Source organism: Argopecten irradians, chromosome 11 (genome assembly GCF_041381155.1).
Source record: "Argopecten irradians isolate NY chromosome 11, Ai_NY, whole genome shotgun sequence".
Classification (NCBI taxonomy): domain Eukaryota; kingdom Metazoa; phylum Mollusca; class Bivalvia; order Pectinida; family Pectinidae; genus Argopecten; species Argopecten irradians.
Genome location: NC_091144.1, coordinates 35,447,409 through 35,472,092, shown reverse-complemented (window position 1 = coordinate 35,472,092; position 24,684 = coordinate 35,447,409). Strand labels below are relative to the sequence as shown.

The 24,684-nt window shown below is 34.0% G+C and overlaps 1 protein-coding gene across 3 annotated transcripts; it reads left to right on the top strand.

Moving 5' to 3' along the window:
- Positions 1 to 304: 304 nt before the first annotated feature.
- On the top strand, positions 305 to 23,100 carry LOC138335414 (receptor expression-enhancing protein 1-like). Of its 3 annotated transcripts, none has more exons than XM_069284491.1 (10): positions 305 to 462; positions 7,171 to 7,243; positions 7,658 to 7,734; positions 8,250 to 8,370; positions 8,934 to 9,047; positions 12,228 to 12,342; positions 13,483 to 13,506; positions 15,083 to 15,199; positions 16,457 to 16,545; positions 18,878 to 23,100. In XM_069284491.1, the coding sequence occupies exons 1-10, from the start codon at positions 431 to 433 to the stop codon at positions 18,932 to 18,934; spliced, it is 819 nt and encodes a 272-aa protein (XP_069140592.1). In that variant the 5' UTR covers positions 305 to 430; the 3' UTR covers positions 18,935 to 23,100. The 3 variants fall into 3 exon arrangements, with proteins under 3 accessions (XP_069140592.1, XP_069140591.1, XP_069140593.1); XM_069284490.1 differs by having other exon boundaries at positions 17,241 to 23,100; XM_069284492.1 differs by lacking the exon at positions 13,483 to 13,506 and having other exon boundaries at positions 17,241 to 23,100.
- The last annotated feature ends 1,584 nt before the right edge of the window (positions 23,101 to 24,684 follow it).

The window sequence follows — 24,684 nt, the reverse complement described above, 5'->3', positions numbered from 1 at the left end:
GTGAATGCAAGATTATGTTTGTAATATAATCTGATTCAATCTATAGGAAAGATATTCAGCTGTACCGAAAGTACAAAAATTAAATGAATATGATTTTGCTCCAGTTTCAAAAAGGACAGGTCACTTTTGACTGATAAATTATTTCCAATTGAGTACTTTTCAATCGTGGTATCGATAGCAGGGTTTATAATAGTTTTTCGCAACAATTATTACCGAAGCAAAGTATGCAAATCAGTTATTTTTAGGACATGAGGTTTGTGTTTATTTTTGTCATTTCCGAAATACAAAGGAGTTGTCTCCCGTAGCGATCACCTGTGCAGGGGGCGCTTTCAACAGAAGACATTTCTTTAGTAAGGTTGAATTCGAATATTGTTCATATCGTGATGTCTTATTTTCACGTTAATTCATAGGTACTACCCAAGTCTCGAAGATGGTGTCGGCTCTTTTATCAAGATGTGTTATGTGAGTATGTCGATGGTCAAATTTATATGATTAATGCTGATCTCATCAGCGAAAACAAGGATCAAAAGTTGTGTAAACTTTCTGGTGATATTGACAACTTGAACGTTGATAGATCTAGAAGTGAAATGAATATGAAAGTAAAATGATGATTAGCCGATTGAAGTGGAACTTACATTAGCATGTAAAGGGATATAACATCAGCAGTTGATATACGTTTTAATAATTCACTATTTTAAGAACGATGACGAACGCAGAATGTTATTGTTGACGCAGGAGGTTGACGTTCAGTCAATAAAAATACAGTAGAAATATATAGATAGGCCTACCCCTACTTCATATACTGTTTTATATAGTATTTAAGATGATGCCTATTCATATACATATTTATGCTATATATTATTTACAGAACATGAAACTCCTGAGCTGTTGATTATATTGACTACTAATTGAGTATTGATCATTGGACCAATTCTCCCCATCCATCGCATGTGTATTTGTATGATTACACACAAATTTTTAAGCAATATTTTGTGGATACTGGTAGCGTCTTCTATCAGATTATGACTATGACAAATTTTGTGTAACTATACAAATGTAACAGGATCAAGAGGAGAAAATGTAACAGCCATACTGGGATTCTAACCGGGTGACCCTCCGACACCTAGTCAAGTACTCTACCGACAAAGCTACCTGGTCACTGATGATCGACCGAGTCCAATCGCTTCATTCCTCCCTCCTTTTTCGAAGTCTTTGCACTCGAATACATACAAGACCCTTTCAAACACCACCACCGTGGGTTATTTAGTTGTGTGCCAATTCTGTAACAGGAGAGGAGAAAATGTAGGGGCCATACCGGGATTTGAACCCAGGATCCTCCAAACACTAGCTGAGTGCTCTACCGACTGATCATGAGCTACCTGGTCACCAATGATAGACCAAGTCCAATCATGCTACACAAAAACACATGCTATGGCGAGAATGGGAACTCGCAGAGAATTAATTGCCTGCCAGTAGTACTGTATAAAATAAACAGTATTGATCAATCATTTACTATATAAGTTATAAGTGTCACAATTAATTTGATCAGTTCGTATAATTACAATAAATAATAATTAATGTGTTTAGAACTTTGGAAACAACCAACTAATCTGCATTATATATGTAATATGAGTGTTTGAAATTGCCAAAAAGATGTAGGTAAAGTGATAAAAGTGATTTTTGGATCTCGAAACCCCTGTATTTCCTATATATATGTAAATTCAGGTCTGGTAGCACTGCAAAATCTGTAATTAGTACGTAGATTGACGAAATAGCAAAAAAAACATCACAGCAATTTTAAAATTATGTAGGATTTTTTTAAGGCGGGTCCAGAAGACTAATTTTTATATTTTGATGAGTCCCAGTTCAAAGAAATATAGAGGGCTCTCAAAATTTTGGTGAGTCTCACAGGAAAATCACGAGTCCAGGACACATCTGGACGAGTAAATCACTGCATCAGATATCTAGAGTACAGATGTGACATATTATGTTGATTCGCAAGTTTTGTCATTCAATTATATGTATGTCTCCAGGTATATAATATAATTGTTCATGTCAGATTCAAACATTGCAGGAATATGGAAAATTAGGCCTTGCTTACCTTGAAGTCTGAGGGACAGAACCAAAAGAGTTCAAAATATTGAAAGTTAGAAAAAAACTTTTCAACTCCCTCATATATTGGTAGATAACTTGGTATTTTTCAGAACCTTTATGAAATACTGGTATATCAATTTAATCTCCCTGGGATCTCACATTTTATTTCAAGGAGTTTGTGGAATTGGAGGGTGGAAAGAGGGAAGTTTGTATGAAGGAAATTGATCCACATGGGGTCTTTGCTGTTTGCAATAATTAGGGCCCCGCATCGAGATGCGGGTGCCCTATAGTAATCAGGTTGTCCGTCCGTCCGTCCGTCCGTCTGTCTGTCTGTCTGTCTGTCTGTCTGTCTGTCTGTCTGTCTGTCTGTCTGTCTGTCTGTCCGTCCGTCCGTCTGTCCGTTTTTTTTCTTTTGCACATTAATGATGGAAGGGAGTGGAGTATTTTCCCCATATTTTACATGATGATTCCCCATCCATCCTAGATCTGCTTTGTAATTTTTCAGGCTGAAATTAAATTAAAAAATCGGCCATCTTGGATTTTAACATTTAAAAAAATCACAATGTTGTTGCTCTTAACTGATAAACATTTTGTTATAACATTATGATGCAAAGTTGTTCAGAATTAAACAAGGAGTTGACTGTCCAAAGGTAAGGTCATGGGCCAAGGTTACTAAGTCAAAGGTCAAGGTCAAATTTAAAAAAAATATTTTCTCATGAACATTTTGCTACAACATTTATAATGAAGCAGAGTTGCTCAGAATTAAACAAGAAGTCAACTCGCCAAAGTTTTGACTGACCAAAGGTAAGATCATGGGGTCACTGCATCAAAGGTTGTGGACACATTTTCCATTTTTGGACTTATTAACAATTTGTTATGACATAATAAATAAAATAAGTTTTTCCAGAGACAAAGAAAAGATATACCATTCCACAGAGTTTATTTGCAGATACAACTCTTATGGAAAAAAAACTTTTACATGATTAAAATATTTGAGCAAGACCTTTATTCCCTTCCTTTCACATTATTATGTTTTTCTTCAGCAAACTATGAGGTTTACCTTGTTTTTATTAAAAGGGGTATTTGAGTTAATTGTATGCTCTTAATGTAATGTTAGCTTGGAATCAGGATTCATGTTAAATACTTGGAAGACTTTTTCCAAAGAATTATAATAATGTACCATCATCGGTTTCCCAATTAATGTTGACATTAATTATTTATTAGCAACATATAGCTAACACGGAAGAATTCGTTGTCAAAATACTACTTTTCCACTTAAGCACGTCAGACACATAGCGGGGCCCTTTCTGACGTGTCAGTGTTCTAGTTTTCTTATTGGACCTTGTAAACACAATTTACTTGGATAAATATTCACAGAGCACAATAAAACTAAATGTATGCAGAAAAAGAGTTTGACACAAGTTAGAAAATCTGAATTACCAGTATATTAGATAGTGATTACATTGTTACTGACATTTGTTAAAAAATTATAAGTGAATCTTGTGATAACATTAGTAAAAATGACCTACATGGTAAATCAAACTTTAGGCAGATTCACAGTAAGATATCATACAGAACTATTTATGTCCTTTTAAAGAATATCACTGATCTTTTAAAATTTTGTAAGACGTCAAACACAACTTGTTGGACACGTTTAAATTATCGGACCAGACACTCAGTAATTGCTTGCATGGAGTTCCAGTAACTTTAGAGTTATTGCCCTTTGTAATTGGACATTGTTAACACACAAAAATTGTTAAATTTCATCTTAACTCATGCAATGTAACTTTGAATGCAGGTCAGTCATGAAACTGGCCACCAGTCACTAAAATATTAAAAATATCACTAAAATTTTCTTTAATAATTTTTGTCACTGTGACATGTCTGATTCTACAGTTTCAAACTAGGGGAGATAATCTAGTTTTAAAGTTCTGCTGAAAATTCTTTTCAATAACTAGTGGCCAGTCTGGCCAGCCATATATATCAATAATATGGTCTTGTTTAATTTCTTTAAGGAAATATGGGTTAAATATTTGTACCTAAAAAACTTTGGATATGCGGTCTGAAATTGATATCATCAGATGAAAATCAAAATAAATATGAAGTCTATTCACAAAAGCACCATAGTATTTGGCAGACACTCTAAATAGCATATGTTTCAACCCTAAACTTGGTTATATCGATGACAATACTATATTTGTGTCATCATATAGGTCAGGTAGTTCAGGTCTCATGGGCCTCTTGTTTATTTTATACGGTCTTTTCTCAATGTCAATAATCAATCCAGGTACATTATAGATTCATAGTGCTTGTATGTGTATGGTCTAAACTGATACTGCTTGTTTTCAAATCAGATTTGCCGTTGGGTGGATGAGTCAAGATGAACTCTATAGTGTCATCCATGGGTTTTAGGAATCTGTGCTAATTAAACATCGGTCAACATTGTGGTACACCAGATGTTTGTTAAGGCAAAAAAAAAAAATTGTTTTCTGTTACACCCTTTAAAAATGAAGGGTTGGAAGGTAGTTTTTTTTTTTTTTTTTTTTTTTTTTAAATATTTTTTCTCTTCATCCGAGTTTCTTGCAGTGAAAAACTGAAATAGACTTTATTCAACCTTACATAAACCATGTATTTGATTTACAGGGGATTATTGGTGTCTTAAATTTACAGATTTTGTATCAAATTCCTGCTTTTGTGCAAAACCAAACAAAATTTAGATTGTTATTTGTTTGCTTGAGGACAAAACTGATAAAAGTCTTTGAGTAGGCACTGATTTTATAGGGTCGGTCGGGTTACAGAAACACAAATATTTTTTTGTATAGCCTAATGTTCAAATTCTTATTTGGTGACAAATGGAACCTTTTATGACCAAATGTATGAGAGATTTTGGCTGTGGAAAATAGTTACCAGGTATGTGTTTTTATATTAATAGTATTTTATATGGCATCTGCTACAATATAAATCCGTGAAACCTATCTATGAAGACGGAGGAAGGTCTGTAAAATCTTGGTAGCCTAAGGGATTCTATACAGGTACAGTATGTGTCGAGTGACTCCAGAGATCAAATTGTGTTGAAATTGGCCGTTTGGGATCCAAGTTGTGGAGAAAGTGGTCGTTAAAACCATTCCTATAGCTTGCAAACAGTTGTCATGTTGAGTTTGGAATTTGGTTGGAGATTGTGGGGTTAGGCCAAGAAACCAGATTTTATCATCATCAGGTGATGGGTTAGTAGACAAGGCCTTACCAAAGGGAAGTAACTCAAAATGAAGAATTTTGATATGACAAAAAAAAAAAATAGTTGAAGTTGACTTGAAAGGAATACTTTGATGTCTGATAATATAGCCCATAGAACTTTTTCTAATTTTTTTTTCTATATATGACCCATTCCAAATTAAGAATAATTTCAAATTAAAAAAGAAAAAAATCATGGAAATACTGTACAGTACTACCAATTGTATTTCTAATTATAAGTGAGAAAAGTACAGACTCCTTAATTATCAAGTGTCTGTAGTACACTATACTATCACCACCCCATTGGCAGTCGAGATTTATAAACATGGGTTCTGGCTGCATGTACCACTCTTAATGAAATACAGGTATAGACTGAAAACAGACCCCACTGCCTCTGCCTTCACAGCAACATTAGGCTTGTAACAGGGGGGGTTGTTAGGATATGCCTCGGTTGCCATGGCAATGTTTGATATAGGGCTGTGCTCATTTTCAGAGCAGAGCTACATTATAATCTTGGTATGTTAGCTCTAGGGTGTGTGTATTATAATAGGTGAGTGGAAGTTGGTATCTTCTACCCTCGGCAAACCTCTTTGAATACTATTTACATGATGTCTTTGCTATCGATTTCACTCTAGTAACCAACATAATGTTATGAGCCCCTGCCAAGTTTGATAGAAGGTGCAGCTGGGCCAATTTGGCAGCGAGTTTGATGCTGGAGATTTGAGGAGTTGTATGTCTGAAGACATGTGACCTGAAGATTCTACCAAAACTTCTGTTACACATCTGGATTTTCGAAGCACATGGATTTACATTTTCTTGTATGTGATGGACAAAACGGTTCCAGGATTTGTGTAGTCTTCAGACCAGTGACAATTACCACCTGCTTTCTAAAATTGATGTGGGCCTTTCGTTGTAGGTTTTGAAGTGATGGATATTCTGATTGGATATCAGAAAGAAGGCCAGTCTTTAGATCACCTTAGATGAAAAATCACCTTAAAAATCACCGATACCACATGTTTGAAACTGACAATAATACAATGAATCTTAGGGAACATAAAAGTAGGTCATAGGAACATAAAAGTAGGTCAAATTAATGGAGTCGGTGTGACTGATACCAAAGTAGGTCAAGTTTCAGGGACAGTGTAATGAGCTGAAAGGAGGTCAATTAAAATTATATGGTGTTTTACTTCGACAATTAAATATGTGACACAAAGATCCCGGATTTGTTATGGAGCATTAACTATGCAGTCAGACTTCCTCAGCTGAGCAGTGATTTTATAGCTATTAACGCTGTTTCATCAGCATCAAAACAACTGATGCAGCACCTGTAGCTGGGATGTATTCACATAAATTTGTTTTCTTCAATGATGGTGTGTTGTATACATACAGATATCGTATCCTTGTCACTTCAATGATGGTGTGTACGTTGTATACGGATATTTAATTTGTATCACTTCATCGTGCAAAATTTGTTTAAAATGTGATGAAAAGTGGAAAATGTGACATCTTTGAGACTTTGTACATCTACTTTGATGTATTTTGCGTTATATTTACTTTCTGTTCTATTTAGACCTATCGTTATACACACCTATACAATATTTAGTATGTAGACATTCAAGAAAATGTCATGTACACGAACTAGTATGTAATATAGTGTACCTGGAACAAGGTTTCTTGGAATTTCACTGAACTATATTTTGTACTACATGTGTGATAAAACTACAGACAAATGAACATGTGCTGAAACATGTTGATGTCATTATACACATCGGTGGTATCTACCTTCAAACAGGCTGTCTATGACCTGCTAAACCAAACTAGCCCCTATCTCTATACTCTTTGTAGATTGGTGTGTGGAACACTGTATCCAGCCTACGCTTCTTACAAGGCCATCCGCACCAAAAATGTCAAAGAATATGTAAGTATACACTTAATCATACAAATTCAAGGTGTTTTTTCGCTCACCTGGCCCAAAGGGCCGGTAAGCTTATGTCATGGCGCGGCGTCCGGCGTCCGTTCGTCTGTCCGTCAACATTTCCTTTAAATCGCTACTTGTCATAGAGTTCTTCATGAATTGTAACCAAATTTGGCCACAAACATCCTTGGGGGAAGGGCAAAAGAAATGGTATAAATTTTGGCTTTGACCACCCCGGGGACATTAGGGGCGGGGCCAAATATGGGAATTATAGGTAAATCCTATAAATCGCTACTTGCCCAAGAGTTCTGCATGGATTGTAACCAAAGTTGGCCACAAACGTCCTTGGGGGAAGGGGAACAGAACTTTTGTTTTTGACAAACACCTGTACTAATGATGAACTTTCTGTTTCGCCAGGTAAAATGGATGATGTACTGGATCGTATTTGCCATTTTCTTGTCAGTGGAGACATTTTCGGACGTGCTATTATCATGGTATGTAATCCCAACATTAAGATACCGCACCAGATGGTTCACAATAACGAACTGTTCTTAGATTCTAAACAGTTCCCGACACACCAAGTAGGTTCTGACCCTAAGATTATTTTGTGTATGCTTTGATGAAAATCTTTAGGTGAATGGCATATATATATATCATATTCTAATGTGATTCAGTTTTACAGCAATTTGTCTCCCCACTCCAGGGCCATTGTCGTTCATGTGGTTCGACCGAAAGATAAATATTAAAGAATAAATCCTGACTGACCTGCAGATTTTAATACACTACAGGCCTTCAAGGGCTTTATCAAGGCTTGTCTGAAAATAATATAAAATCACCAGGTCCGTCTTTAATTCACAAACAAATAATCAGGTCCAACCAGTCAAAGCATATAAGCATAAATGGCCCTGCTACATATTAAGATAATATTATTGTAAAATTAGAAAGGTTTTTTAATTGTTGTTACTCTTATTTTGTAATTTTGTCCTAAATTTCTGATGTTTCTTTTTAGGCTGCCATTTTATTACGAAATCAAAATGGTGTTTGTGATATGGATGTTGTCTCCGATCACCAAAGGTTCCAGCTATCTCTACAAGAAGTTTGTACATCCACATTTAGTAAAGAGAGAAAAGGTTTGTTAACACCTGCTGGTAATGTCATGGTATATTTGCCTGAGTATACAGGCAAAATGTCTCAGGTCAATTTGACCTGAGCTTGACCTTTTTAACATTAAAAGGACTTGTAATACTGGCATTTCGAGAACCCAATATGATGTGGGTACGGTACAATTTGCCGTTGATTATTCACACTTTGCATTGATAATGATGACACAAAAATCATATAAAAATATGCTAACACGATGATATCAGGAAGGTGGGACTAATTGATGGTTAATTGTACAGTACCTACCTGGAGATCCCTGTATTGAGGTCATAGTCATGTAAATTAGAGAATCTTACATAATTGGTTTGTAATATGAAATCTATTGTTCAAATCATTAAATAATTTGATATGCCACGAGCATTTATCACAACCTTTAGGTTCATGAATATGCCACAGGTCTTTTACCTCGTAGGCTCATGGCATATCAAATTATTTAATGAGTTCATAATTTCAATAAATAAAATTGTTTCTGCTAAATTTTTATTTATTTTGGTATACATTATGAAATTAACTTGACTTGTTTGTTCTCTAGGAAATAGATGAATACATATCCCAGGCAACGAAGCAGGGTTACTCCACCCTGATGACACTGGGTCAGCGAGGCCTTACATACGCCACAAACGTCGTGGTGAAAACAGCTATAAAGGTAGGTTACCATGGTGAAAACGGCTATACGGGTAGGTTACAATGGTGAAAACAGCTATAAGGGTAGGTTACCATGGTGAAACAGCTATACAGGTAGGTTACCATGGTGAAAACAGCTATAAAGGTAGGTTACCATGTTGAAAACAGCTATACAGTTAGGTTACCATGGTGAAAACAGCTATACAGTTAGGTTACCATGGTGAAAACAGCTATACGTGTAGTTTATCATGTAGAACGAATATAGGTACCCGGCCTACTATACCTCTCGGCCGGGTACAAATTGGTCCCTATGTGTCGTAGTGGAGCAGCGCCTCCGAAAATCACATGGGCACAATTTTCTATACTTTGTTGTAGGTTTCCGATTAATTTACGCATACACAAACATTTACATAATGTTGTTATCCTAAACAAACATAACTACCATTCTTAATATCTACCGTACCGCTCACAAGACGTCAAATTCATAATTTAAAGACTTCCGGTATAAATTCTCTTCAGAAAGGCCTTCATATGTATATGTAAAAAAACAATGTCTAGCTGAGAATTTGATATTTTTTACGGTTTAATTTTTATTGTCTAGTAGGTAAACATATAAAACAAATAAGATAAAATGCATGCAAACGTTTTAATAATGGTTTGCATAAATATTACTTTGCTCCATTAGCAGTAACAGGCACCAATTGTAGCTCTAAAGGCGGCAACATTATCTGTCTAAAAGTCTTTTGAGCTACAATATTGCAGCTAGTTACCATGGTGAAAACAACTATACGGGTAGGTTACCATGGTGAAAACAGCTATGAGGGTAGTTTACCATGGTGAAAACAGCTATTAGGGTAGGTTATAATGGTGAAAACAGCTATTGGGTAGTTTACCATGGTGAAAACAGCTATTAGGGTAGGTTATAATGGTGAAAACAGCTATAAGGGTAGTTTACCATGGTGAAAACAGCTATGAGGGTAGTTTACCATGGTGAAAACAGCTATTAGGGTAGGTTATAATGGTGAAAACAGCTATTAGGGTAGTTTACCATGGTGAAAACAGCTATGAGGGTAGTTTACCATGGTGAAAACAGCTATTAGGGTAGGTTATAATGGTGAAAACAGCTATTAGGGTAGTTTACCATGGTGAAAACAGCTATTAGGGTAGGTTATAATGGTGAAAACAGCTTTACGGGTAGTTTACCATGGTGAAAACAGCTTTACGGGTAGTTTACCATGGTGAAAACAGCTTTACGGGTAGTTTACCATGGTGAAAACAAATATAAGGGTAGGTTACCATGGTGAAAGTGGGTCTGTCTGCAGGTGGACAGGGTTGACCTTCGAAACAGATTTTTTCATCACTCGAGATGTTTAGCCAACGTCATCCAGTATGGTTGAGATATCCCTGACCTATTTTAGATTCTATTAATTTGTGGGTTTAATACACATACAGTGTTTCTTAAAACATTCATACAAAACAACAAATAAATGTCCCTATTTGTGTAACAATGCTGATTTTAAGCTAGATTACAGGGATTATGAATGTTGAATTAGCAATGACACGTACTCTATTAGTACACACAATTAACTCATTATAGTGTTTGGAACACTTTGACATAAATACATTAATGACAGAGTAATCTGATATTTATATTGTCCGTCAATAACCACTTTCCTGTCAAGTTCACTGAACCATGAACCAGACACATGTTCCAACTATATTGATTAATACAATGTCACAAAAAATTATTGAATGCCATTATGCCATTATGATATCAATTTTGTTCTCCCCATACACAATTCACATTCTATTGTTTCTGTGACCTAGAAAAGTTTTGTGGGTCAAATTTTCATAATTTGGCCAAAAAACAAAAAAAAATTCATTCTTAGCAAATCAAAATTTTGTGATTTGACTTCAAGGTTATCTATCATTCTTTTAAGTATCTTAAATTTCGCACATCAAAATTTTGTGATCACTTCGACAACTTGCCAAATTGTGAAAATATCCTTGCCAAAATATCTTGATACATATACACAATACTTTTGTGATCTAGAAATGTTTATTCTACAAAAGTTTATTAGATTTATACTTAATAAAGTAACCTACGAGTAAGTATTCAAAAAAAAATATTGCAATAAATATGTCTTCTTTGAATTTCAGAATAGAATATTTGGCTTGGGTAGCATTGACAATGGGAATATTTCGCATACCATGTGATAACTGATAACGTTTGTGTGGTACTAGTGTCTCCCATGACGATGGATGTTATCTTCCCGCTGAAATAATGTTTGAGCGGGACCTCATCGTACAACGTCAATCCATCACCAATTGATACAATAGTCCCGCACAAATGTTATTGTGTATCACGTGGTACGTGAATTATTCCCATTATTCAACATTTATGTATAATGTGTTTGTGGTTGACACTTTGAAGGTACAAATTGTGTTAGAAGGTCATGCCAATACAGTGGTTTCGAGATCATAAAACAATGTGGGTAAAGTATAATTTACTGTCAATGAGTCCCACACTCGAGTGCTTATAACGTCACCAAAATCATGTCAAGAGATGATGTCCAATTGGCGGAAGTTGGAACTAATCGACTGCAAATTGCACTTTCCCCGCAATGTTTTAATATTTCGAATCGAAACCCCCGTATTGTGATATGTAATAAGCAACAACAATTTGTTTTAATTAATATCATTGGCTTCATAGCAACTGCAGAGACAATCCGATTAAAATACAGATCCTTATTATCACTACATTCGATAAGAGTATCTGACAACATCCCATTAGGGGTCATGTCCAGGTGACCTTTAGAAATGGCCAATCAAATTGCTGCTGCCATAACTAGTTTGAAAAAGCTGTCAGAATTATTTACATGTATGTAGTCATCTCGCCCAAAGAGCACAACAAAGCTAAATGAATAAGTATACTGGGACGAAATGGCGTCTTCAATTGACATGGTAAGGTGTAGAAAATGCATTTGATCTTTGGTAAACATGGTATAACAGTCATCCGAACATGACCCCATATGGGATGTTGTCAGATCATCTATTGAATGGAGTGGCTACCAGGTTCTGTATTTTTATCAGATTGCCTCAAAGAAAGTGTAACATTTATTATTAGTATTCAGTGTAAGGTTTGTGATCGACCATAGACCTTTTGCGTATCAGTAACAATAACCTGATATTTTTTTTGTAGGGACAGACAACCCTTGTAGAACATGTACGTAAGAGTTACAGTACCAATGATCTCCGAGTTCCAGATGACTCTCAGAATGCTCCTACAAATCTTATGGATAGTGACGACGAATTTGGTAAGGGTTTTGATTTTGTATTCTCAGGGAGGGTGAAAGGGGCTTACAAAAACTATGGGTATTCGTGATTAACAAACTTAACCATAAAATAGCTACATTGTTAACATGATGGTTCTGCAATCACTCCCAGAGTTCATTGCGGTCCCCACATTCACCTCTGTCAGTGGCTCAGGGACTGGCTGTCTGTTGACCTCAGGTCACAGAATATCACGTCATCATGATACATTGCACCCATATATGACGTCAAAGTAATTTGTTTTGAAACAGTGGACGTCATATGCAAATCATGACTATTTACTTACAAGTAAATCTAGTGTGTCCACAAATTAATCCATAATTGTTTGGTTTAATATTGAATGAATGATCAAATTACATTCTGTCAGAACTAGTAGAATTTTTAGAGTCAAAAGACACAATTGAAAACTTAGAATATGTAATTTTGTTTTCTTCCGAAAGACGTTTTTTAAGAATCTTTAAAATTTAAAATTTACAGAGGTGAAATATGAGAACCACAATGCACCCTAAGAGAGATTGGAAGGTTCTGCTGTAGCATAACGCTTTAGGTGTTGTAGCACTATAAAAGCATGTGAGCTTCCTAAATTGTGTCGTTAAGAGTGCCTCGGTTTATATTTTAATTATTGGCCTCATATTATGATCACAAGGTCTCATAAACAACAGTCTTACATATAAAAATCCATTTTTCTTCTGAAAGTTGAAGTAAGGAAAAATACTTGTCTTAAATTGCTTCTTATTTTTCAGACAAATATATATACTATCATGTCATGAAATAGGCACATCCGCATGTACATGTAATAAATATATATCAAGGGGGATAACTTGTCTATGTTATAACCCTGTCGTTGTGTTACGCAGTTATCTGCTCTTGCGAGAAGATATAAAGTGTTTATTTAAAGTTCTTCAATTTGATCAGAATGTTAACACCAGTTCTCAAAAGAGGAAATAACTGCAAATTGCAAAATGTTGTGGTTCATCCCTGAAAATTTGTAATGGACTGGTCTAGTCTTTGATTTAGAAGAGTCTAAATATGTCTTCAGGGTTGAATGAGTTAGTAGACAAATTCTGATACTTACATACATTTTCAAATTTAACATTTTACTTGAACTTTTTTGTTTGATGTAGAAATACAAGAAGAGAACATTAATGGTAATAGTTTAACCCAGTGGCAATCCCTTAATTGGTTCATTAACCTGCATGCTACCTCACATCCCTTATTTCTCTACTAAAATACTACTTAACTAGACATTGTTTACAAGTTCATTGAAAATAATTAAGAAGTTCCTTCACAATTAAGACCTATTTTACAGTAGTCTCATGTAGGTACATATAATACTTACCTGTAGTCATGTTTTAGTACTATTTATCCACTAATTAGCAAGGTGAATTTTCACCTTAAGTAATATAATATTTAACCTCTAATTAGCGAGGGGAATTTTCACATTGAGTAATAATTAACCACTAATTAGCGAGAGGAAGTTTTACATAGAGTAATAATTAACAACTAATGAGCAAGGGGGAAAAGTAACAACTGATGAGCGAGGGGAATTTTCACATCAAGTAATATTTGACCATTAATTAGCGAGAGGAATTTTCACATCAAGTAATATTTGACCATTAATTAGCGAGGGGAATTTTCACATAAAGTAATAATTAACCACTAATTAACGAAGGGAGTTTTCACATAAAACAATAATCAATTACTAATTAGCAAGGGAATTTTTCACCTCATGGTTAAGGACACATTGATTACATTCTTTATTAAAAATTTTGCTGATTACTATTAAGGGTTTCATGACGAGTATTAAAATCTCCGCCAAATCACCTCCATCATAATACGTCCACATTTACTGTACCGTTTAAGTTGTGATCCTTTGATTCCAGCATATCATAACAAGCATATTTTTGTATTTTATTGCTAAGAATATTCATATTTCACTATTTGATAACCAATATATCCATTTCACATTTGATGTACATATATATCCATTTCACATTTGATGTACATATTTTTGGTATTTTGCTTCATTTTGATAGCTTCAATAGAGGTTTTTTAGACCCATTCAGCTTTAGATTGATATATATAAATCCTGTACTTGCATATAACAGAGTTATCTGACCTTGCGTGTAGGTACTGATTGTTACCCGATATTGTTAAGATTTTCTAAGAAAAAAGTCACAATCAATACCAACCTACAAGGGAGATAACTCTGTAATTTACAAAGATGGAATACTTCAGGGGGAATTGAGATGTTAAGACAACTATTAACTAATCTTAGCCAACATTTTACCACATCAACCTGCTGTTTTCCTCCACGCTCTGGTAACAAACCTTACAGCCCTTGATCAGTGCATGGTGGTTCCTGTTCTGGTTAACGGTCCACAAAATTGTCTTCCTGTTCTATGGATACAGCAAAACTTATCTTGGGTGTTGTTTTTTAAGAAATGTAATTTAAATTAACTGAAATGTAAATTAATATTCATTTAAAAGTGATTAGATTTTACATCTTTTTGTTATGTACAATTAAAGAAATAAAAGTAATGTCATTGCTGCAAATTCGAATACAATTAAAATGGGATAAATAATTTTTGCACACAAATAAACAAATTCCTACCTATACGGGCTGGAGAAGATAACTCTTGTATAAAGGAAGATAACTCTATAATATACCAAGACTGACGTACAGTTGAGTTGATTGTAACAAAAAAGTAATCTTGGTTACAGAAGAGAGACTTTCTGAAGACAACAGAGAAATAGAAAGAAGGAAAGAAAAGAGAAGATTACACAGAAGTTCGAGTGATGTTACAGATAGCCGGTCTGTTAGACCAATTAAAGCTCCAGGTAAGTGATGAACTCCAGGTAATACATACCGTAAATTGGGATATTTTGGTGTCTTGAAATTTTGGCGTTTTTGAATCAAAATAGTATGATTAAATTTTGGTGCGTTAAAATTTGGAGTTTCCATATGTCATGCTAAATTTGGAGCATAACTTGATTTTAATAGATTGAATGATAAAAATTCTGAAGATTTACTTTGTTTAAATACACATAGATCCCACAACCTTGAAAAGCTGACTTTATTAGTTTTAAAACCATATTTATACAAAGACAACCCTCTAAGTATTTGTCTTCAGTAGAAGTGATGAATATTCACTTCTAACTGTATACATGTTTACACAAAGGAATGACTTGTGCAGGTTACGTTTTTGCCAGTTTACAGAAGATGCCATAAATGTATGTTTATGTAACATGATTGAGAAATGAAATTTACCCGACAGTACCAGTAGATGTATTGATCGTTATGTACACCAAATAAAAACCATAGCCAAGTTTTGGTGCGTTTAATTTTGGCGCTTTCATGCCAACAGCCAAATATTAAAGCCAAAAAATGACCGATTGAGAAATGAAATTTACCCGACAGTACCAGTAGATGTATTGATCATTATGTACACCAAATAAAAACCATAGCCAAATTTTGGTGCGTTTAATTTTGGCGCTTTCATGCCAACAGCCAAATAAGCCAAAAAATGACCACATCTAAAATATCCCAATTTCTGGTACTGCAAAGCTCAGATTGAGGGATCAAACTTTCTTAAGGTGAATTCTTAAACAACGTATGTTTTACACTGAAACACATGATAAACTAATACCACCATTGAAAACTTTGAGCTTTTAATTTTACTTCAAGATATTAAAATTTAATAATTGCTTCCCAAAAAAATTCACTCGCACTTTGTCCTATATGGAATGAAGTACTGATTGCAAATGAACCAAAAACAAAATTTAATATTTAATATGATTTTTTGTTTGTGTTGAATAGTCACATATATGCATGATTTAACACCACTTCAAATGATAAGTACCCTCTATGCTCTGTCGGCGATGGAGCATCTGTAAGAATTAAGAAGTATCATGTAAGAATTTCGTGATTTAAAAACCCTCTGAGCATCCATGTATATAAAAGCCTTTCCAAAGGTGAGTTCTCAAACAACTTTTGAATTATGCTTAAACACAAAATAAACTTTATGTCCATTTGTCTGTGTTATAACACGATTATTTTCTATGATGTTCAATGATTGCATGTAACTTTTCTATCAGGTCTTTCCAAGTTGGACGAGGAGGAGGAAGAACAGGTTTCCTACACAGAAGAGGTGTATTATGCTGACACCTATTATAGCCCAAAGGATGTAAGTTATCAAAGTCACACAGGTCATGATGAATGGTTGACGAGTCCTTCTTATTCTGTGAGAATTTCAAAGAATTTGGGGAAATGGTTACATTTTCATGAAGGAGCTTGTTTTTATGTGTGTTCCATCATTGCATGCAAAATTTTGTGAAAGGAGCAATAGTGTCAAAATGGTCGGACATTATGGCATAAGCCCTCACTTCTTGGCTGTGGTTTTTGAGTGGTTAAGGTATCAAACATTCTACCACTAGCCCTCCAAATTTGTGTTGTTGTGTCCGATTGGTTAAAGTATTGTGACACAATCCCATCTTTCAGATCCTTCAAGTAAAGCCTCGAAATCGTTCAGGACAAAAATACGAATCAAGTTGCATGATCAATGGGGAAATTTACTATTATTTTAAGCATAAAACATAATGCCTCACAATAATTTAAGACATAGAAATACAATTAAAGCACTAATTTTAGAAAGAAATGACAACATTTTAATATTTGTGTGGTATTGGTTTCATTAATACCGTAAGCTTATGTCAGTATTGAAGAAAACATCATTTTTCCATTTCATTGAATTTGCAAAAGGACAGTGTGTTGTTTAAACTAACTGCAGACATGTTTGTGATGTGTTATCTATGTTTGGTAAGCTTGTTTAGCATTCATGGTGAACAAGCTTAGAATGGGCTTTACAATACCCTGTTTCAGCACAAGAACGACCCGTATGGAACACTACCTCGCACGCGAGCTAGAACAAGAGCCAAGCTTCACCATTGATGGCCACGCTCCCTGTAAACAACCACGACAAGGCCTGTGGTGACAAAAACAGGCGCTGTTGTACATCTTACACAGTCACTTATCAGTCAGCTCTAAAACTTTGTTTCTGCAATAACAGAATTCTGTTGTATATGAATGAATACGGTTGAAAATAATATTTATAGATACTGGTTACACAATATTTAAAATCTATACATATTAAATTATGGCATCATTATTTTAATAGCGATTTAAGTTGAAATCGCATATGTATTCTTCAATTCTTTATAGGCCTAAAAGGTTTAAAATGAGATTGGATCAAATAAGTTATTCCAACAGAAGGCCTGCCCATCTACTGGTTTATTGAAATCTAATTTGATTTTCACAAACGTGGTATGGGTCATTGAGAATTTTTGGTCTTGTACGACAAACTTAATCCACATGTAAAACAATGAGACATTCATATAAAAATAAACCTAAAATCTGTTACCAATCAGTGTGATTTAAATTGATGTGATAGCATTGTACATTTCTTGTCATCTCACTACAACCATTGTACCTCTTTACCGCTCAAACGGACTAAAGAATTCCATATTCCACAAACTCTGGGGCCTTGGGGTAGTAAAACTGACTTCAGTCCAAATTCACACTAGAAATGAATTCACAGCACAAATTGCTGTTCTCCTGGTTCTGGTTTCACAGTACAATTTCGCTTAGCCAATGGAATAAGGCATAAATTTTTCATAATGCAAACTTTGCCAAGCGAAAATGACGTGAATATTCAATACATCAACCTAAGACTGTCTCATGGTACATTGGCCTGAACAAGTCAAGATTTTTATCCTTGTCCAAAATGAATTTTTCCTAAATTGTGAAGAAAATATTCATTCACTTTATTCGGTTTGACTTTGTTGATTCTTATATTCTATATATATAACACGGAAATGTGTTTTATTCCAAAAAGATTTATTTACGTTTGAAATGAGCAGTATTTGTATTATGTCCAGTGAAATGTTTGGACTGAAGATCTATTGGGCCTGTGCAATTGTAATTTTGTGTGAAGGGCTTGTACATGTATAGACAAAGGTGGTGGAGCAATGTTTTCGTAATGGCCCGTAGTTACTGATGACGTTTGCATTTTTTATGAGGTTGTGTGAAGGGTTTGTACATGTATAGACAAAGGTGGTGGAGCAATGTTTTCGTAATGGTCCGTAGTTACTGATGACGTTTGCATTTTTTGTGAGGTCGTGTTTTTGTGATATTTTTTCGTAACTGTGATTTTTTGCATGAAAATTAACCTCACAAAATATGAATAACTTGTAAATATCATTTCGTACAATGTCATTATCATTTCTTACCATGGGAGGTCTATTCATAAGATTACGCCTAAGCTTCAGATGAATATTGTTGACACTTCATTCAATATGTACAATGTTTAAAAAGCATAATATGTACACAAATCATCAAATAAGAAAATGCACATGAGTTTTCAATAACAATGTTGTAGTCCAGAAAGCTATTAATTCATGTCAGCATTTACGTATTAGGTTTTTTTTGTACAAGTTATATTTATGAAGTATCTTTTGCAGGGAACTAAAGGCAGGAAGAAAAAAACCAAGTCACATCCAAATTTGCTGATGACGTAGAAAACTGAGGGTTAAACGTCAATTTCGATCACAAAATGTGCATAAAATGCAAACCTTTAATGTTCATTAATACTACATTATCGTTAACTTTTGAAAGTCTGTTTTATCGGAATAATAAATAACTGAGTAGTACTTAAATGTGATGTGATATAATACTGTACACTAACAAACTGTGTCTACACATAGATGTGAATATCCTTACTCCAAAAAACCAACTTTGTAAAAATATCGGGAGTTATTTGGATGATTTATGATGATTTTTATTGGTACATGTATTTGGGATTGGGTTACCTATCTTCGTGACCATTTAATTAGGAGATTTTCATGTTTAATGTGCATGGTTGTCGAAGAAGGTGACTTGAAAACGAGTTTTGGTTGGTCTCTTTTTTTAAGTGATTTATTTAACATTCTATTATACCGTCTGTTAGAGAGAATTTAAAAAACAAATGAGAGAAATGCTTTTTCTTGACTATAATGCTGGTTCATCATAGTATGTAAATAAAGGAAACAATTCTGTACATACCATTCTGTGTATTCGATATTGAATCACAAGCTTTAAGATAAGGGTTTTTGGCGAAAGAAAGAAAAAGACTTGCTCTTAAATGTAGTCGTACTTGCCAAAATAATTGTACATAACTTTTTGCAATGCCTTGTTTATGAGATTTTTACCCCTTGTCCTTTTTTCCCAATGTTACGATTGAGGTTATGAATGTGTGAGTGTAATTTCATTGTTAATACAATTTAAGATACATAGGATATTTTTTAAAGATTGATTTGGATGTTAACCTGTCAAATTTGTATTGCCTCTGCTGTTTACTTTTGTGCTGAATATTGTTAAAAACCAAATAATTTATATATTTTTTGCACCAATTGAATCTCTACCACTTTAACACCTTGCAATTTCTGGAATGAGTGTGTGAACGAGAGGTGATGATATTGTGATGTGTGTTTTTATCTGCACTGCTGTGGGTCCATTTACAATGTGAACATGACTCTACTTACAACTTATGAAATGAGTTTCAACATGACTTGATATTGAGTCAGTTTTATGTCTCATTGATATACTAGTCATTACTTTCATTTGTTTCTATATGAAAAAAAAAACCATACAAGTACAACCAAGATTTGGTAAAATTTGTAATTTTTACTACTATTTCATTCAGTTAAATTTAATTTGAAGTTAAAATTGAGTTTGGATGAAATGAACAACTTTTGAATAATCAATATTTATTAAATTTAACTTGTATGGAACATTTTCAGCAATTGGTAACCTTCAAACTAAAATTAAAAACAACATAATACTAAATATAAAAAGCACTGTACATAATTAATATTCACAATTCACTTTATATTGTTCATATTTGCTTTCACCTTCTGCTTTATTTTTGATAATTTGCTCAACTTTCTCTTAATATTTTATTTGCACGTTTTGATATGTACCATTTATATATACAACTCTGTTTTTATAACCACTTTCACTTAAGGGATGGGTTCAGTATCTCGTGTATGCCTACTTTGCTTCTGTAAAATAATAAAAAACAAAGATTAATTATAAGCATCCTCAAGGATGGTAGGTTTAGTATTATGGATGAATATTTTGTTGTATTCCATTTTTATTTCCCTGTATAACATATCGTTTTGGTAATATCATTATCTCAGAACACATTCCAGTAATCTAAACTCTTTTCTATCAAACTTTGTTGGCACATTTTCCATGACTTTTGATGTCTCAGGACTAATATAAGATACCTGTCATGAACTTGGGTCTTCTTTCAAAAATACTTCAAATTTAATGTATCATAAGTAAGGAATGCAAGATTGTTCAAAGAAAACGTGACCTATTGATATCTTATAGATTTGTTGTCGATCAAATTAAGAAATTGTCCTTTATAGACAGGTGTCCTTTATACAGAGGTCAATTATACAGTAGATTGTACCAAATAGGGTTAATGAGTCTGTCCTTTATATAGAGGTGTCCTATATAACAGGTTTAACTGTACCAAATGAAGTAGTTTAAATAGAGAATTGTGAGATTATATTTTATAGACTATATTTTGTAGGAGATGGTGCACATTAAAAGTTGAGTCTTTTATCGCCACTGGTACTCACTAACGTTGTGTCTTCCATCTTATAGAGCATTGAGTAGAAGGTATGGTGCCTGATCACGGATCTCCATTCTTGCCTGAAGAGTAGACCCTATTTTAAGACCTAAAACGAAAAATCTAAGGATCTTATTTCTACGTGTAAACCACTTGAGAGAAATAACTATCCTATGTCACTTATAGATACTAAACTAAACAATAACATGTTGTGTGTAAAAAAAAACTTTGTTACTTGCCTGATATCATTATAACTCGTTCAAGTTTTGTAGAATTTAATGAAATGCTGTTGACATAATCATCTGAGCAGTAATTGTTGATATTTTTATAATTTGTGTCTTTGTTCAGTGCCAAGTTATGCCGTCAAAGTGTTATTTTGATTGTAGATATCAAGGTTCTGTTATATAGATGTACAGCAAATCTTGTTCTTTGTAACGAAATATTTCTCATAGAAAAAAGTAATCATTGTATTCTTGTTATTGAGCAGGAGCTGATTGTTATTATAATGTATCAGAAACTTCTCCCAAAGTTATCGACAGTACTGGTCCAACGAAATGAGACAATATATTATCACAAAAGCAAATAACTAGGCCATGCTTTCAGATCAATCAGATTGGAAAATTCTTATAATTTCACAATAGATAGTCACAATTTAAAGAATTGCTGCTACTACTTGTACCTTCGTATGTATATGTAATACTAGAATGTCTTTAGCTATGTCTAGATATATACAGTACTAATATCGATGTATCTACAGGATGTGAACAGGGTACGTTTGGATCACAGGGATTTGACACATATTCCCAATTGTATAATATATGGATGAACTAGAATGAAATCATTGTCCCAGGTTTTGGATTGACTGCGCTTACATGTATTTTAAAGAACTAGTCTTGTACTAGCCAAATGAGAGATGTAATCATAAACCAACTTTTTTCACAGCTACTGAAATTGTGGAAGATCGCGGAGGTAAAATTTTGCGAATTTCAGTTGATCGCGAAATTCACCAAAATAAATCGCACAAGAAAGAAAGTAGGTTTACATTATGTAGTTATGATCAGTGTATGTTGTAAATGGACTGCTAGATTGGATATCTGTCAAATCTCTGTGTATCTGAAAACACAAATATATAGCAAATAAACGGATGTCCTGTGAGGAACCAAAGAATGAATAAGTCACGGTGAGATATGTTCAACCTTTTTTTTATAAATCAGAATCAGAAATGTATGTATTGCAGATCGACCGTGCATGTATTTTATCTTGGATGTCTATGATATCTTAGAAACAGAATTCAATTTAAATATGTATGTATTTCAATTTAAATATGTATGTATTTCAATTTAAATATTTATGATCTCTTACTCTCATAACCAGAATGAAAATATGCATATTGTATTTATTGGTTGAAATTTGTATTGATTTAGAAATTGTAATAACTTGCTACCTTTTAGTTTTTAGCTTTTAAATACAAGTGTATCTGTTGGATATAGACATGCTGATTATACTGAAGATGGTTTATGTCTGGCTGTGAGACCGTGGTTACCAACAATAACTAGATGACTGCATTGTATTGTGACCTATGTGATATGTACATATTGGAGGACTTGTATAACCAAGTGCCTGTTTTTATAACGTTACAAAGAGCTGGTTATAGGTAGGAGATCTCGGCATGGTGTATCTGTTGTTATAAAATAGTTAATATAACAAAGACTACAATCACAGTACTAACATTTCATACACACACTCAAAAATAACGCATCACTCACGATAAAATCGTGAAACTCGTGAGAAAATATGTAAGAAATGGAAACAAGATTTTTGTGTGTCAATAATTTAAATTTTAATTGATTGTGAAAATTTGCCTGGCTCAGGATGTGTAAGACACTGTGACGCACATTTTCCTGTGTTAACTATACAAGCTGTACATGGTTTATAGGAATCGTACATTATAACCAGCACCATGCTTTTCTTCAGCGATATATCTACTCTGTTATCTATTGTACGGGTGCTTAAGGGATTCAATTTCTATGAACATTAGTGAAATAAAATGCAACAATCTTGTTTTAAGCTGCCTTCGTCTTGTTTTTTGTAACTTGTATTGCACAGAGAGTCCATACCTATGGTCTTCTGTCTACTGATGTCGTAGTTTCCAGGTACACATACCAATGGGCAATGTGGAGATTTCGTTAATATGTCAGCACGTAACTAGCCTGTGGATTGAAATGTGTCATATAAGACACATATTATAAAACCATTAGACATGTATCATAAATACCAGAAGACGTGTCATAAAACTATATAAGACATGTCATATATACCATAAGACACTTGTCATAAATATCATAAGACATGTGTCATTGATATCAGAAGATGCATGTCATAAACACTAAAGACACTTGTTATTAATACCAAAGACACATGTCATAATTACCCCCATCATGCGGCTTGACGAGGTAAAAAAAAACTCGGTGTGTATGGTTCTATACATTTGATTTTGCACAAACATTTGATTTTGCACAAACGAGCTCCTTGTACATGATTTAGACACTAGTAAACATAGTGGCATGGTTATTTGGTAACAGCAATATCAGAAACATATATACATATGTATATATGTTTCTGGCAATATGTGTACCGAACCCCGTTGCTAAACAGAAATGTAGGACAATTGTTTTGAATATTTTGTCATAATTAATAGGCAGCACTACAATCTACGACCAAAACAGTAATACCTAAAGTAAGGCCTGATGCATATGTACACATTTTTTTTTACTAAATTAGGTATGCTCAAGTATACCTAAGAAGTGATGTATAGGTATACGAAATATCACTAGATTAAACAGTCTTAATCTTTAGAGTGATGATTTACGTAAGCGACATGGAAAATAAAATATAGAAACTCACACATTATTTATTTAAAGGCCCACTGCCTTACCGAAACGGCTTTTAATTTTCAAAATGGGATTGTAAAACCAGAAACATACATACATATCGATCTTGTTTTACCAGAAACATATATACATATGTATCAGGCGTTACTGAAACGGATTTTAATTTTTGAAATGGGAATGTAAAACCAGAAACATATATACATATCGATCTTGTTTTACCAGAAACATATATACATATGTATCAGGCCTTACCGAAACGGCTTTTAATTTTTAAAATGGGAATGTAAAACCAGAAACATATATATCGATAAGGCCTGATACATGTATATATGTTTCTGGTAAAACAAGATAGTCAACGGGAGGGGAGTTGCGTTCAAATTAGCGTAAACGCAATGACGTATGAATACAAACGCAGTGCAGGTTCGGACTATTTCTAGTTCACGCTTCGATAAGATTTTGTGTCATAAGTTGACGGGTTTTAAAATAACAATGAAGAGTTTTTATTAGATCCAATTAAATATGTATTTGACATCAAAACAAAACATGTGTTCAAGCATTGTAACGGTAATAAACTACAAAATGAATCGCTGGGCTACAACCGGGGAGGGCTTTCCTCAGGAATGTACGGGGAATCCCATAGTTACGTCAGATGTACATGTGTGTACGGTCACTCATCTCACCTAAATATACAGAACATCTGATTGTCGGTGAACAATTCTGGGAGCGTCTAAGCGAACAATAGCTTAACAGATCATATACA

What these genes read in the sequence shown, in the direction of transcription:
- LOC138335414 (XM_069284490.1), top strand. Translation starts at nt 431, where the DNA reads ATGGTGTCGGCTCTTTTATCAAGATGTGTTAT. An exon ending in TAGACCAATTAAAGCTCCAG is followed by an intron (nt 15,200 to 16,456) that starts GTAAGTGATGAA and finishes CTTTTCTATCAG; the next exon opens with GTCTTTCCAAGTTGGACGAG. An exon ending in CCTATTATAGCCCAAAGGAT is followed by an intron (nt 16,546 to 17,240) that starts GTAAGTTATCAA and finishes ACCCTGTTTCAG; the next exon opens with CACAAGAACGACCCGTATGG.